Here is a 17,366-nt window from a genome sequence, read left to right as displayed (position 1 = left end):
CTCCTCTATGTTTCTCTTTGATTTTTGTGTACTCCATTAAAACGAATGAGGCTGGGCATAGAAGTGCATCAATTCTTCAACTACAAACTCTTCAGACATGTTTAGTAAGTTCTGTTCTCGGTTTTGTGTGCAGCTGTATTGTGTTCTGTTGTTGCAATTGCTGTGGAGGACCTTTTTTTAGATAAACAAAACTATTTTTTACTTGAACGCCCCAATATAGCGAGGGGGTTGCTTGCATGGTTGCTTTCTGTTGATCATGAAAGTGCACAGGAAATGAACTGTAACTGAACATTTTCACTAAATAATACACAAAATTTTGAAGACTGGTTTGACACACACACACACACACACACACACACACACGTGTCCTGAGCACTTTAATAACTGTCACTTTATAACTTTCTGCTATCTCAATCACTGCTATGTGCATAGAACACTATCTCACAGTATGTTATGTTTACGTTTTTAGAAACTGTCAACTTTTTGCACAACTGTGTACTGGTCGGCGCTGCACTGTCTCTCACTGTGCCTATTGTCCTGTTCATTGTCAGAAATTTCTTGTACGGTCCCGTACTTTTTGCACATGTTTGCACGTGCAATTTATATAGGTTTTTTATATAGTTGTGTAGTCTCATGTGGTCCTGTGTTTGTCCTATGTTGTTTTTATGTAGCACCATGGTCCTGGAGGAATGTTGTCTTGTTTCGCTGTGTACTGTACTAACTGTATATGGTTGAAACGACAATAAAAACCACTTGACTTGACCAAACCTAATCGTATGTTTTCATAACAATCATGAGTCTCATGGGATAATTTATTAGACTTCTGAATTATACTTTTGTTTCCTTTTGAAGCTTGAAGATGTAGTCTCCATAAACGGCCATTGTATGATATTCCTGACTCTCCCTGTGTGTTAAGCAGAATGTCATAAAGGATTATAACAACACAGGGGTGTTTAAACAATGACTGATTAATTTTTGGGTGAACTATCCCTTTTAACACATTTAATAGCTTTAAAGCAATAGTTCACATAGAGTCCCCCAGCCCCTGGGGATTGCGTCAGGAAGGGCATCTGGTGTAAAACCTGTGCCAAGTCAAATATACGGATCACGGATGGTCCACTGTGGCGACCCCTAACGGGAGCAGCTGAAAGAAGAAGAAAGCATTAGTTCCCTCAAAAATGATAATTCTCTCATTTACTTACCCTATATGCAGTAAACTTGCATACATTTTGCGGAACACAAACAAAAGATATGTTGATGGAGATGTGTTGTGAATATATCGCTCTTCTGTGCACTCACTCTGGGCATGCATCAAGTGCAAGGAAGTGTAATCGAGCTTCAAATCATGATCATGCTTGGTGGATGTCAAGATTTATAGTGAAAGGAGAGTTTTGGTCTGTCACCCAAAACCGATCGCTTTGCTTCAGAAGACATGGTTAAAACCATTTGAGTTGTATAGATTATCTAGCATATGTTTACATAGAAAAACAATTATAATGAAGTGGCACTCATATATACTATATCCATTTTGAAGGTAGCCTGTATGTAGACAATAGACAGCACAGCAAGTGTGCCGAGATGGGTTTGAAACAGAGCTACTATGTTGCCATCACACACGTTTATGTCATGTCCCCACTCTGATGTGTCAACATGTTATAATCATCAGAGACAAATTTCTTCCAAACTCTACTTATTTCATGACCACAAGCAAAGCTGCGTGAGGGTTACGGCTTGACCTAGAAAAACTCTAGAGGTAGATTGTGACCTGTGGTAGTGGGTTTTTCTTTAAAACCAACCCTTTAAAGTTTACAGTGTGCAGTATACATAGGTGTTTAAATGACTAAAGGATTACGCACATGGACAAGCCGCCCCTCTGAGTTCTGAGTCTTGCTTGTGGTCACAGGGCTCACTATCTGAAACCACATAATAAGCACAGGGAATGGAAAATAGAGTTCATTAAGAATATTTGGATCAAACTTTTTTTTTCTGTGTTCATGGTGCAGGTAGGTTTTGTTGGCCTTCGCAGCACAATAAATATATTGGTGTTTCAGAAATGGAAACTACAAGATGCCATCTCATAATTAAGCAGTCATAAAGCCCTATATGCAGTTAGATAATCAACAGTAAGTCCAAGGGTACCTCAAAACTTATCAGTGAATGTCATAAAATGTGTGTTTGATTGATATTTCACCTCAAAATAAAAACAATAAATAAAATAATAAGAATAATATTTTGGCAATTTTTTTTAATTTTTTTAAATGGAACACTTTTTTTAACCACTTTTTTCATTAATGATATATATATATATATATATATATAGCAATATCACACGAGCAAGAGTGCAATATGGCCCTACATCTGCATTGCTGTGAGTCGGCCTCAGGTAATCTTAGCAGTGCTGATTTAGTGACATATAGCATGATTGCAAGTGTGATATATAACTGTTCAATCAACAATTACATTTAAAAAAATTAGGAAAAACTGAGTACGGTCATAAAAACGCATTTGTGCATGGAACAGCCATGGAACTTTCTGGAACTACTTTCAAACCAAAGTAGTGGTTCAAAGCTGGTTCAAACCAAATGATGCGACCAAGCCTCTGGTAGTAATTCACAAATGTCACTTCAGAAATAGGATCATGGCTTGTGCTCTGTCTGACAAGTTATTGGATAAACAAGGATGTGTGTGTGTGTGTGTGTGTGTGTGTGTGTGTGTGTGTGTGTGTGTGTGTGTGTGTGTGTGTGTGTGTGTGTGTGTGTGTGTGTGTGTGTGTGTGTGTGTGTGTGTGTGTGTGTGTGTGTGAGAGAGAGAGAGAGAGAGTGCGAGCTATCTATCACCTGTTGCCACTCCCAAGCAGAGATGCTGTCAGCTTTCTGAAGATCAACTTTCTCAGTGGAAAAATAGCGCCCAAGCGGGGGTATTTCTCCCTATTTTGCGGTAGCTAGTGCGCAAGAGTCGATCACTATAGAAACCTCACTGTCCTCCGCCATTTTAAACTGTATGTCCTCTCCATTGTGGAAAGTCTGGTTAAAGGTAAGCGCCTTGAGTTGTGTAATTAATTAGTTAATTGATAATTTTAATTTTCAAATGTAAGCTGAAATCATAAGCTAAAGAGCAGTGCTGAAACACGTTTCACGTAATGTGTTCTTCCTCAAATTGCATGCAATTTTAACTTTCAACCACAGATGTTTCTAGATAGCACAAAGTTACGTAGTGCAGCTTTAATCAACAACCTTAAATCAATCAATATTTCCATCGTTCTATTTAAATGTTTTTAATTTAATGCTTCATGGGATTGTAGTTCATCCCTCATTAAAGATGTTAATTACACAGTCTTGTACATTTGTCTTTTTTGTCTGATTTTCAAATACATTTTTGCTTTAAATCAAAGTTTGTAATATTTTGATGCACTCAAGCCTATGGAAAAAATGGGGAAAATATTTCTGGAAAGTGGGTAGGCACTGTTGCACTTTATTTTGAGACTTTGAAGCTTTGATTTATCAGTCAGTCAGAGAAGTCTGTTTTGAGATTTGAGTCATTTTTGTGCAGCAGGGGTTTGTAGGAACAGGTTCTTCTCAATTCCTGATCAGACGCTCTCCCATTGCTCTCAATTCTCAACCTGTCTGAGAATGTGATAGTAGTGTTATGGAGGGCTGGTGCGAGAGCTGACTCATCCTTTGGTGGAACAATATGGTATTGGGGCCTGTGAAGGGGATTTCTAAAAGATAAATGAATACTCTATCTTGTAACACTGCTAAATCATACATTAAACATTTTAAATCAACTTGAAACGACATGCACAACCAGGAATGATTATAACGAAAGCAAGTAGTGTCCATTTTTGTTTCATGTTGACGGTAGGGCATGTAGGAGATGCTATTTGTCCAGAGAAGTGAAGAAACTGTGAAGCATGGGGGTGCCAGCATTATGTTGTAGGGGTGCTTTTCTGCAGGAGGGAATGCTGCACTTCACAAAATCGATGGCATCATGAGGAAGGAAAATTATGTGAATATATTAAAGCAACATCTCAAGACATCAGCCAGGAGATGAAAGCTCATTCGCAAATGGGTCTTCCAAATGGACAATGACCCCAAGCATACCATGCTATTTTTCCAGAGCTATTTCAAAAAAGTACTTTAGTTTCACATATAAGACTGCAGTAGTTTACAGAGGGCAACATATTATTTATACTTATTTTTTTTTTTAAACCTCAATGACGTTAGAAAAGATAATATTTTTTTTAGCTGTTTACTCTGTACCCCGGTACCTTCAGAAATTCTGGTATTGTAAATAATTTTTTGTTTGAGTACCGACTTGGTACCAGTATTTTTGACAACACTATAATGGTAATATATGGGCTAAAAAAGACTTGGGTTAGCACTTTTACTCAACCTTATTTGTCTTATCTTTTATATCAAGTGTTCATTGATTGAGGCAGGTGTAGTCATTCATCAAACTAAACAAGCTAAGGGCATATGGCAAAAGCAGGTGTAAGATAAGAAAAACCTGTCCTTGCTTTCCTGCTCGGGGAAAAAGGACCTGACTTGTTTCATTTGAATGGTCCGTGTCCTCTAGAATCTCCTCAGTGTACACCCTTTACGTTTACTTTATGCTTTAGCCTGAATTTAATTACCGTCCCTGTTGTTGTGACCTGGGCATCAGTCCAAGTCTACTCAGCTTCATGAGTGCTCACATTCGCTAGAGTGTGTATTCAGGTCTTCCTTTTGTTTTTCATCTGTGTTGTTGCGACAGAGCCGCAGTTCTGGACTGGCTCTTGTGATAGCACACCACCACCTCACTTCCTGTCCTTTTGTGCTTACTTACTATCTAGGGACAATGGGTCACCTAAAGAGAAACCTCTCAAACAGACTTTCACAAGCTACATTTGAGAATAAACAAATAACCTTATGTTTTATTAATCATAGGGCATTAACTGATTAAAAAAAAAAATCTGCATGGAGGAGGGAGGATGCAGCTATTCTTGTCGAAGGTTTTTGTTGTAAGAAATTGTGTTAGTAATGCCTGATAACAGTGTTTCATACAGAAATTTGTCTTTGCAATGGGGTGCACCAACTCAAGAAATTGGGCCTAACAACATGCTAAACAATAACCGATGCTATTTGTTTCAGCATATTGTGTTAATAAAATATTGCATTGTGTGATGATTACATTTATTAGACTACTGCAAATTCACTTTTAACTATGTGTTATCATTTGAACAGCCAGTCAGCAATAACACAGTTTTAAGTTTTACACATTACACATATGAAGTTTTCCTACACTTCATTAAAGCCATTAAACTCCTTTTTTAACCATTCCACAGATTTCATATTAGCAAACTATAGTTTTGGCGAGTCGTTTAGGACATTTATTTTATGCATGACACCAGTAATGTTTCCAATAATTGTTTACAGACTTGTTTTAATTGACTATATCACAATTCCAGTGGGTCAGAAGTTTACATGTACTAAGTTAACTGTGCCTTTATGCAGCTTGGATAATTTCCAGAAAATAGGAATGTGATGAAATAAAAATCTTCTATTATTCTGACATTTCACATTTTTTTAATAAAATAGTGATCCTAGCTGACCTAAGACAGGGAATGTGTTCTACAAATAAATGTCAGTAATTTTGAAAAACTGAGTTTAAATATATTTGGCTAAGGTGAATGTTAGGGATGCACCGATCCGATACCTGAGATATGAACTCAGTAGCAGGGTTTACTGAACAGATGATTGAAAGTTGAGCAGAGTGGCAAACAGAAGGTGAGTAATATCCATACAGGGTATAGACACGATGAACAGATAACTCAAAACCATCTTATGATACTTGCAGGCAATAATGTAGACACTGGTATGTTTGACATAGTAGAAAGGTCTGGAGTCTCAGAGATACTATCGATGAGAACAGACAAAGGGTGTGTGGGAAAGTGGGGTATAAATGCAGTCCTTGATTAGCCACTAATGATATGCAGGATTGTGTAATCAGAAGTCAGGGGAGAGTGAGCACTGTGATGGCAGTGAGGAAGAAAGAGAGAAAGACCTGTGGATCCGTGACAAAAGGTGCATGTTTGAGATATATATTACTATTATAATATATTATTATTATTCTAATTTGTTTATAATAATATTTTAGTTGAATGGTTTCCAAACAGTAACTGTGTGAATGAAAAGTGAGCTGATATCTTACAACTAAGTTGATACAAGTTGAAAAATGTTTGCAAAAAAAAAAGTAAAATGTCTACTTTTATACTGATGACTTATACTGGAATTACTGTTAATTTTCTGCAACATTATCCAGCTATAAATACTGAAATAATAAGGAGTTCGAGGTTTGTGTTTCTTTACATATTAAAAAGTACACCCAATTAGTTCCACACAATAATGTAAAGATATTATAAACTGATTATGGAAAAAAACAACACTGGTATCTGTATCGACCGATACTATGATTTCCGATATCGGAATCGGATCGGAAGAGAAAAAGTGGTATCAGTGCATGCAACAATCAGTTCTCTTAGTTAACGTGTTTAATGCAGGAGAACTGGGCAGGAGTAAAGACCTGAACAATTTGGCCCAAGTCACTGTGACCAGACAACTGGGTCAGTGCACCTCTGAAACAGCAAGGCTTGTGGAGTGCTCTCGGTCAGCAGTGGTGAGTACCTACTGAGAGTGGTCCGAGGAGGAACAAACCAGTGATAGGGCATTGGGCGCCCAGGGCTCTTCAATGCGCTAGGGCAACAAAAGCTATTCTATCTGGTCTGAACCGACAGAAGGTACAAGTCACAGAAAATGTAAATGATGGTTACGGGAGGAATGTGTCACAACACACAATGCATCGCACCCTATTGCATATGAGGCTGCGTAGCAGCAGACCGGTCAGAATACCCATGATGACCCCTGTTCACAGTCAAATGCACCTGCAATGGGCACGCAAACTTTGGAGCTGGACCGTGGAGCAGTGGTAGAAGGTCATCTTGTCCAATGAGTCCTGTTTTCTTTTACATCATGTGAATGGGTGTGTACTTGTGCACCGTTTACCTGGGGAATTGATGGCACCAGGATGCTCTGTCGGAAGACGACAAGCCAGTGGAGGGAGTGTGATGCTCTGGGCAATGTTCTGCTGGGAAACCCTGGGTCCGGCCATTCATGTGGACATCAATTTTACATGTGCCACCTACCTAAACATTGTTGCAGATCAGGTACACCCCTTCATGGCAATGGTTTTCAATGATGTCAGTGGCCTCGTTTAGTAGGATAATGCTCCTTCCCACACTGCACACAATGTTCGGGAATGGTTTGATGAACACGATGAAGAGTTCAAGGTGTTGCTCTGGCCTCCAAATTCCCCAGATCTCAATCTCAAAAGATGTGCTGGAGCAACAAGTCCGATCCACGGCTTCTCCACCTCGCAACATACAGGACCTGAAGGATCTGCTGCTAATGTCTTGGTGCCAGATACCACAGGACAACTTCAGGTGTCTTGTACAGTCCATGCCCCAGCGGGTCGGTGCTGTTTTGGCTGCACTCGGAGGACCAACAGCATATTAGGCAGGTGGTCATAATGTTTTGGTTAATCAGTGTGTATATATTTGCATATACAGTATAGAGAGTATCATCAATAAGATGAAAAATATTGAGATATCGCTTTTGCGTCCATATCTCCCCTTATTGTCAATGTTATTTGCGACACAATTCATGAGCTCACAACAAGAATAGTTTTGAGAGAATAAATATATTTTATTCTGTGTTCTGGCACTGCAGATTCAGCAGCGACACAGTGCAGCTCCTGAATAGCAGTGCAGGAAATGCTGCTTATTAATGTTAGCTGGTTGTGGGAAAAGGGTCACACACTAGGGAGTCTTGAAGCTTCAGGTGTTGATTGCAAACAGCCCACATTTGGTCGGCTCCCACACTGACTGGCATCCCCACACTTTATAACATGTTTGTACTTGTAAATTACACATTTTCCCTGCAGACAATCTATGGAGGGTTTGCAACATCACTGCAACCAGTCAATTACATGCTTGTTTTCCAGACTTTGGAACATAACTAGGGTTTGTACTCCTGACCCAGGAGAGAATGACGATCGGGAGTCGGAATGAAGAGGAAGTTCTGCATTTTTGCATTTGTTTATAGTTCCATCAGGCTCTTATCAGGATCTTTTTATCTCACCTTCCAATAACAAAAGACAGAGTGTGGAAAAGGCTCCTTAAAATAATAAATAGACAGTGTGTGCCCATGGCTCAGTGCAGCTGATGTGATTTGGAGGAGTGTAACTGATAATGTTGGAGTGCAAGTCAACACAATTGAGAGGAAAGAAGCAAATAGTAGGAAAGAATAATAAGACATGAGCCAAACACATGATACTTTGACTAAGACTGCTCCAGACTTTTCGTTAACTGACTATGTTCTGTTTTTGCTTTCTATAGAAGAATGTGAGGCTTGTATGTTTGTGTAGAGCTGCATAAACTTGATAATTATTTTCTTTAATTATTGTTGTCAATGCAGATCTTCACTAGATTAAACACCATGTTTAATAGAGCTGTTCAGCCGTGACGTCAATTTGTAGGCAAACCCAGAAGTCTACTTCACCATTGGGTCCATTGAGAATTTCCAATGGTTTTTATAATGCGGTTTTCCAACTTATGTTTAAAATAAAGTCTGTGCTAAACATTACTTGATGATACGCTGACCTTTTGTTCTACAAAATAATTTGCACACATTTTTGTTAAACATTCATGTTTGAGGCATTACTATGTGTAATTTATGTTGTAGAATGTTCATGTATCATAAAGTAATGTTTACCACATATCTTATTTTACTCATAAGTTCAAAAACACCATAATAAAAACCCATAGGAAAATCCTGAGGAAACCCGTGGCGAAATCTCTTCTGTTTTTTTTTTTACTACAACCTGAACATCTCTATTTGATGCAAACAAATATGCAGCTATCAGTGACAGAAGTATAGTCTGTTCAGTATGTCATACTTCCTTAAGGTCCGGCTTGATCAGTGTAGAAAATGCAATAAAAGTCTAGAATAAAAGACTCCTGTCCCTTACAGTCTTATTTTCATCCTCATTAAGTTAGTGTCTACTCCAACTAAGGTCTATATATTTATATTGCAGCATTTGATAAAGATTTAGGATTGAGCCAGTTTTCTTTTCTTTTCAGATTGTGAATTGTGGGATTTAAAGGGGTCGTGACGTACTTTTTTTTAAATCATTTATTTTTTTTCTCTGAGGTCCACTTATATGGTCTGAAACACTTGGTTTAAGTCTCAGTGTCCCCTATAAACTTCTATGTAAACAGACACTTTTATAATCATGCAGCCCCTCGAATACAGCAATATGTATCTGAAACTCAGTCGTATGAGAATGAACAAGATCCACAACAATATTAAACTAAATTTCAGGGTTTACACACAACTCATGGCATCCGAATGTATCGAACTGTTTACTCAAGCACAGCAGCACCATAACTATAATTATCAAACAATGATGACATTTAAAACATTCATGAATGGAATTGTGTACTTATGGTTTGTGGTCGGTTCCAATAGAGCTTTTAACTGTCTCATCCTTCAATAACAGTCCCTTTGCAAAGCTTGAATCATATTGTGACTGGTTCACAAGCAATAAACAATGATATGAGGCTAAAACACATATAATACATGCTGAAATGAGCCGAACACACATACAATACACAATGAAATATTGTAACACAAGCAATTCAATCCATGGTGAAACATGACGTTCAAACATATCCTGCACTTATGCGTTCAGGAAATTTGTTAACCTTCAGTCATTCTTTCCTGATGTTGTGATTCTTCAACAGAAGCTAAAGTAGAGACACTGTTCTTCACAAGCATGAAATCTCAAATTCTGTTTACTCTGGACAAGATGCTGTTCTCCCAGCCAGCGGCAGAAATAGAATGGAGCAGAGCAAATGCGTCCAGATGGGCACAAGAATGTGTCCTGTGTAGGGCTGCCCCCTGATAGTTGACCAGACGTTAGTCGATGAGAAGTGTCTGGGTCAACCAAGTTTTGATTGGCCGGTTGATTGCAGAAAACAAACTCCACAGGAAACTGATGAACACATGTGAACCCATTTTTATTTGTTTTCTCAAAGGCATCAGCTATTGGCGATCACTTTGACCATCGTCGATTCCCGATATCCTCGTCTGTTGGCACAAGCCTACTGTGCATTTCTCTCTATAAATTAACAAAATGTTCAGACAGTCTCTTGCTGGTTTTTCTGACACATTCAGAATCATAACCGCTTTTGCCGGTGTCACTGCGGCTCGCTTCATGTGTGCGCTTGTAAAATTTATATTTTAAAGGCTCATTATTATGGTTTAGTATTTCTCTGTAAAGTAGAACAGTGTTAGCAGTGTTACTTATAATATTCTTTCTCAACCCTGAAACTCAAACCATTTTCTGATACCCCTCTAAAATATATACATACTGTGCTTTACTGTACTGTTTTAGGCACTTGTGAAAAATGTTGCATAGTGAGGATTTCTTCAAAAATAATGCCATAAATAGTTTTCATTTATCAATTAACATCTTACAAAGTCCAGTAAACATAAAAATGCTAAATCAGTATTTAGTGTGTCCACCTTTGCCTTTAAAACAGCCCCAATTCTCCTAGGTACACCTGGACACAGTTTTTCTTGGTTGTTGGCAGATAAGATATTCCAAGCATCTTGGAGAATTCACCACAGTTCTTCTATGTATTTAGGCTGTCTCAATTGCTTTTGTCTCATCATGTAATCACAGACTGACTTGATGTTCAGTGGAGGGCATGACATCTCTTGCAGAGCACCCTGTTCTTCTATTCTAATCTTTTCTATTAGCAAAGTAAATGTTTGGGAGTCTAAAATGTATTTTTCCTATTGACACACATAAATTACCATCTTAAGACAAATGTTTTTGTGAAACATCTTAAGTGTCTAAAACTTTTGCACAGTACTGTATATATTTAAGTAATTAAATGAATGTATTAATAAACGTGCAACTTGTCGACTAATGGCATAAATTAATGCCTACTAGTTGACTAGGAAAATATTTGGTCGGGGATCTTGTCGGGGGCAGCCCTAGTCCTGTGCAAGTCCTCTTTGGTGTGCAGAAATATTTGGCACATCTTGTTATTTCTTCTTCACCTTTCTGACTGAGCACCAGTGGGCGTGCAAAGGGTGCGATGGTGTAAAAATAGGTGTTTATGTCTTGCTGTAGAGGCAGTCATGTGCTTATGTATTCATCTCTGTGTTGTCAGAAAGTAGGGAAAATCCAAATGAGATGGTTTTGCATCTTGGTTTAAAATATTTTCTTTATATTGAGGAGGACGTTTTGAGTTCTGAAACTTACAGTATGTTTTTAAGTACAATGAACTTTTACATGTCAAAATATCAAAGCAAATCTTATTCCTCATGTCATGACCTCTGTAAACAATTTGATATAGACTGCTTTGCCACTTTTCTCTGTTTTTAGCTCATGTGGAGAACGAGGAGCAGTACACTCAAGCTCTGGAGAAGTTTGGAGAGAACTGTGTGTATAGAGATGACCCTGACCTTGGATCAGCCTTCCTAAAGTTCTCCGTCTTCACCAAGGAGCTCACAGCCCTCTTCAAGAATCTGGTGAGGACATTTTGGGATTTGTGTGTAATATTTATGAGGTGCAAATGCATTTCAACAGTTTATGTCCAAGCCATTAATGTGCTAAAAAGATCCTTAGTCATTGGTCATTTGTAGTTTGAGGGTATTTTGTCACCAGTTTTTGCAAACACAATGAATAATTCCCCTAACATCATGCTTGCATGAATACTTTACTTAAACCATCTCACACTCTAACAGAGTGCTTTTGTTTCCTGTCTACCATTATGTATTTATTTTGCAGCACAGATATGATTATAATTATAAGAGAGACAATGACAGCACTGGGGAGAAAAGAAGAGATTTGTCTAATGCGTTGCCTTCACTCTCTAGTTTCAGAACATGAATAACATCATTACCTTCCCATTGGACAGTCTGCTGAAGGGAGATCTAAAAGGGGTTAAAGGGGTAAGTTCATTACCTTAAGCCTATAAACAGTTTCTTTGTGCTTTATGGCAGTACACGAGTGCCTTATTGATCAGTGGTTTTCAGTTTTATTGCAAGTTTATGCACGTCAGCCAATACATAAAGGATGGGTAAAATATCTTGACACACACAGGCCTTAGTCGGTCGACAGTGTTGGGGGTAATGCATTAGGCTAGATACATGTTTTAGACAATTATGCAAAAAGGAATGCTTGGGCGATGCCTTGCATGGCCGGGACCAAATGAGTTCAGAGTCTGATCACACTGAAAGTTATTGGGATTTTTTTAGTCTGTTTTATCAGTAATGTAACTTGTAAAGTAATGTTACCCAATATTTTTTTTTTTTATCTAATGTACCGGTGTATATAGTAGAAAGTCCAGTACAAGTCGTAGACCACTGTCCGTGCATATGCATATGCTCTTGGGGTCAACCGATATGTTTTTTTCAGGGCCAAAACCAGTAACGATTATTAGTAATCAGATAACAGACAGATAACCGATATTTGGGACCAATATACATTTGCAGTAAAAAAAAGTGTTTGTGTCAAAATTTACAATAACACAAACTCCAACACAAAATGTAAATTAAATGCCTATTAACAAATGTTTAAATAAATACTGCAAAACAGAACATTTTAATATTATCTTTTGAAAGATAATGGAAAAGAACATATAAACATTATGTTTTTCAAACATAAAGTGGAGGGAGCTCCAATCTGCATTTATTTTCTCTTCAAATGGATTATAAAGATTGTGATGTTTATTGCAACTTCAGTATCTGCATTCTTACTTAAAAAGCAAGTCCTTTCTCTTGCTTCTTTCCTTTTTCCCACCTCTCCCCCATGAATACTAGTACAGTGTTGATTGGCCATACTTGTAACATATAACCAATCCAATAATACTCTGGGTGGGAAATTGAGTCAGACTACAAAGCAGTAACATTTCAGAGAGAGGCGGCGACATCAGAGCCAATGGAACGCATTTTTACATTTATCGGCAATCAGAGCAGACAAAATAACAATTCCGATAATTTGGAATATCAGATCGGTTTATCGGCCAGGTCCTTAATATGCTCACAAGAGCATGCTTTAGTGAAAGACAGTTGGATAGCAGCTCTGTACTAAACTGATTTTCAGAATGTCCTTCCAGTCTGTCTCTTTTCATTAAAGTCTACTGTCACCTACTGACCCTCCTTGTATCACGTGATTCTGTCTTGTGAGCTCTTTGGAGGGACCTGATATGATTTACTCTTAATGAGGCGCTTCGCTCAGCTCCCTATCTCGTTTCCCTGGAGATGCCTCTCTCTCTGCCTGGGTGACGTATTCCTGAAATGCTTAGTAAAGATGAAAGGACAGTTAACTACATCAGCGAGACCCCTAACAGGCTTTAATTGGGCCTTAATTGGACTCCGCGTGTTTGGACTGACCTAATCTTGGTTGGTTCCTCTTCATATGAGCTTGTATTCAGAATATCACTGCCTCTCACCACCAGTCTGTAGGGGGTTGTTTTTAGGGTTTTTTAGACAGTCACTTGAGATTAGGGATTTCAACAAACCTCTAGACATGCTAAGGCAAGAATCACTATTACTGTTTATTCTTAAGATTAGGGACTTAGTGTCTTGCATTAGTTTCAACTTGATTTGTATGTTTTCCTATGTAAAGTGTGGTTCAAATGTACATTTGGTAGATGCGGAAACATACAATATTTACATATCGAGAGCATCTAAAACATAAGCATTTTACTTATTAAATTAAGGGTGTGTTCAAACATGTAGTTTGGATTTCTTGGTCCGGACCAAAAAAGAAAATTATACATTTAGTCCTGGTTTGCTTAACGTTCACACTGGCATTTTTAAAACCGAACCTAACAATGCAAAACAAAAGGCATAGATTGATTGATTGGACAGCTTTTATGACATATATTTTTTGACGATCATCCAAAACAATGCTGGCTGCTGGGCGAAATGCGCTCGATTTATTTATATATAGTGGTATTTTTACCAGCTGAGAACAAAGAGCTAGTAAAATGTGTAAAGGAGTCAAAACGGCACTAGGAATTCCTCCGTCGCACACACAAACGAAGATATGCTGCAAGGACGGCTGACGGCAGTTCGATACCTGTACTAAGCTGTAATGGGCAACATAGCTCTTATGATGAGAAGAACCAGGTATGCTTGAGGTCAGTAATAGGCAAATTACTTCCTGTTTTTGGTCCATGTTGCGTTCATATTTCAATCGAACCGCACCAGAGTTCGTTTGGAAGCGGACCGAGACCCACTATTCAGGTGGTTTCGGTCCACTTGTTTGGTGCGCACCACGGTTCGGATGGCAGCGTTCACACTTGTTACAGAGCAATCGCACCAGAATTCGTTTTAATCGAACCAAACCTGCCAAGTGTGAGATGTGCAAATGTTTACGGATCCATATTTAATCCATGAATATTAAATTAAACAGATAATTTTTTTCATTTATAATCAATGAGATTAATTAAATATTTAATCCCATCAAACGCATTTACTTCATTTAACATTATAACGGTTTTATTCTGTTCTTTGATTTCCGGTGCTGTATTCAATTTGTTTAAAATAAATACATTAATTGAACCAAGACTAAACTTATAATAATAAATATATTACCATAAATTAAACTACAAAACCTCAATAAAACAGTCATAAAAGTAATACATGTTATTCATGCACCATAATACACAAGTCTTTAGATAGATCTGTGTGAGGAATAGATACCCATTCAAGCCTTTTTTTGAACAATCTTCATCTCCATTCTCAGTAGCGGCCGTAACTGTGAACTCCCGCAATGATTTCAAAATGTAAAAATTGCCACCTCAAGGAGCATTATGACACATGTTTTACAACAATTTGTCGAATTCTTATTTGTGCTCATGCGAGTTATCAATTGTGCCATATTTCGTGATGTGTTAGTTTGAATGAGATATGACTGCATCTTCACGTAGTTTTTCTACGATTAAAAACTTAAATTCCACTCTCTACCTCACCAAAGATATTGTTTGTCTTGGTAGCACTTTGAATCCATCACATCGTCGTTTAGACTACTTTTGTACTGTCTTTTGCCATTTTTCTAAATTAATTATGATTAAATTGATCTGCCTATTCAAATTTTTTTTATATGGTTAAGACATGGTTAGGGTTAAGTTTAGTGGTAGGGGTCAGATCAGTAGCTCTACATATATATATATATATATATATATATATATATATATATATATATATATATATATATATATATATATATATATTTGGGCTGTCATAATCACATATTTTTTGTAGTTAATTGCAATTAATCACAGATTTTTAAAATGCTGAAATTTTACACCATATACATTTATTTATTTTTCTGACAAAATACATTTATTTCTGTTATGGGAAAGAAAGAAAAACAATATGCTTTATTAAAATTAAGCCTTCCACAATATAATGTCACCTTTTCAAGTAACATTGAACATTACCCAAAGTCTAATTGGGAGGTTGACTTATTGAAAGAATTAGTCCCCAATTAGAGTTCATTCATATTTTCCTTCATTTTAAATATTAATCTCATAACATTATTTATGCATTTGCAACTATTGTGTAAAAGCATTGATTCCTGCTCTGTGAAAATACACCTAATTGCCACTTCAGATGCAGCTTCTGTGCTACATTTGCTGTGTAAAGATGGCTTTAGTCTCCATAGGTTTAGGATTCATTGCAATGGGCATTAAATCTCTTAAAATCTCATCCTCTACAATATTAATCTGTTGATAGACTGTGACTATCCGCTTTCCTAAAGAAATTGTGAAGCTGCGTTCATGATTCTCTGAGCTTCTTAACGGTAAATGCGTTAATTGTGTCTAAGAAAAATATACGCGCTAAACTTTTTTAATCACATGCGATTAACGCATTCATTCTGAAAGCTCTAATGTATATTGACGTTTTAAAAATTATTGATATTAATCTGCCTGTCAAGTTTTTTTATATTGTTGAAGAGTGGTAATGTTTAGGGGTAGGGTTAAGGGATCTAAAATATCTATAATATAGTAAAAATGTACTTTATTGTACATTAAAAACATAAAAAAATTAAAATTTGTACAAATATACTTACAATGTATTTAAGTATTTTATGTTTCGAAAGCTGTAAATTCGTAAAAATGTTTCAAATATGTACGTTTAAATGTTACGTACGTATAGCTACATATAATTATGAGATCATCCTGGAGAAAACACTTTCTCCTCACGCACAGCCGGTCGCTCTAGCATTTCAAAGTATACTCTTTCAAGCATATTTTGCACATCTAAAAAGAAGGGCTGCACGTGGCCAGTCGGCGCATACTGTGACGATGAATACATTTGCGTCATGATGAGACCTGGTGGCATACTGATAACCAAGGTATACTTAGTCCTTAACGATTATTTTTATTTTTTTTATTTTGCCTGGTAGACAATGATACAGGCAGAAAAATCCCAAAGACATTTAGGTCTGGGCGATAAAACGATATCGATATATATCACGATAAAGAAAATCCACGATAAGATTTTGAGGAATTTTCTATATTTACAAGCAGTTCGGCTTTCTCAGGCTGCGTTTCCACTGGGGCGGATGAAATCTGCTCAAAGGCGCTAACAGCGCTAGGAGAGAGCTTGCTCTGCACTGCTGCCAATCCTACGATCCACCTTGCGAGTATGACGCTCGGCTTTCACAGGAATTAATTGAAAACGATCTCAGCTTCGCTCACAAAGCGCCAGTGGTAACGTAGTGTCAGACTGGATGAACTTGATAATGCTAGCTGCCTTGCTAACGATTAGGGTACGTCAGACACCGGATTGATTCCATCCGCATTGCAAGACTTCATGACAATGGTTGCACCTTCTCATCGTCTCTAGTGAAGAGCACGACAGAATAACAGTGATGTGGACAACAGCTCTAATCTTTCTGTGCTGTAATCTTGAATATTGTTCTCTAGCACCAAACATGCATAATTTCTGCCCTGTCCCGCTCCGCATGTGTTGCCTCTTTTCCCGGCACGTGTGTAGACATGAAGCGCCGCATGAGTTAACATGGTTTCAAAGCATCTTTTAGACCAAAATGTTTTTCCCTTCTAAATCTTTATTAGTCAGCATGTTACGAGCCTTTAATAATAAACAAATCGAATAAACAAATCGATTTCTGTTCAAATTTTGCGATAATTTATTTGATGTCTGGAATGGATAAGGAAAGACTAAAATTACTAGTTCGTAGACTAGTCTCTCACTTTAATGAAAATATTCAAATGTTTT

The 17,366-nt window shown here is 37.5% G+C and overlaps 1 protein-coding gene across 2 annotated transcripts in view; it reads left to right on the top strand.

Annotated features, from left to right (window-relative positions):
• asap2a (ArfGAP with SH3 domain, ankyrin repeat and PH domain 2a) overlaps nucleotides 1–17,366 on the top strand; it is a 123,361-nt gene that overhangs the window by 63,654 nt on the left and 42,341 nt on the right. For both annotated transcript variants that reach the window (XM_052145687.1, XM_052145686.1), the window contains exons 3-4: nucleotides 11,494–11,639; nucleotides 11,988–12,062. In XM_052145687.1, the coding sequence (XP_052001647.1) occupies nucleotides 11,494–11,639; nucleotides 11,988–12,062 (221 nt within the window). The remainder of the gene's footprint in view (nucleotides 1–11,493; nucleotides 11,640–11,987; nucleotides 12,063–17,366) is intronic.

The sequence above is a fragment of the Xyrauchen texanus genome, chromosome 16 (genome assembly GCF_025860055.1).
Source record: "Xyrauchen texanus isolate HMW12.3.18 chromosome 16, RBS_HiC_50CHRs, whole genome shotgun sequence".
In the NCBI taxonomy this organism is placed as follows: Eukaryota; Metazoa; Chordata; class Actinopteri; order Cypriniformes; family Catostomidae; genus Xyrauchen; species Xyrauchen texanus.
This window is presented reverse-complemented; position numbering and strand designations above follow the sequence as displayed.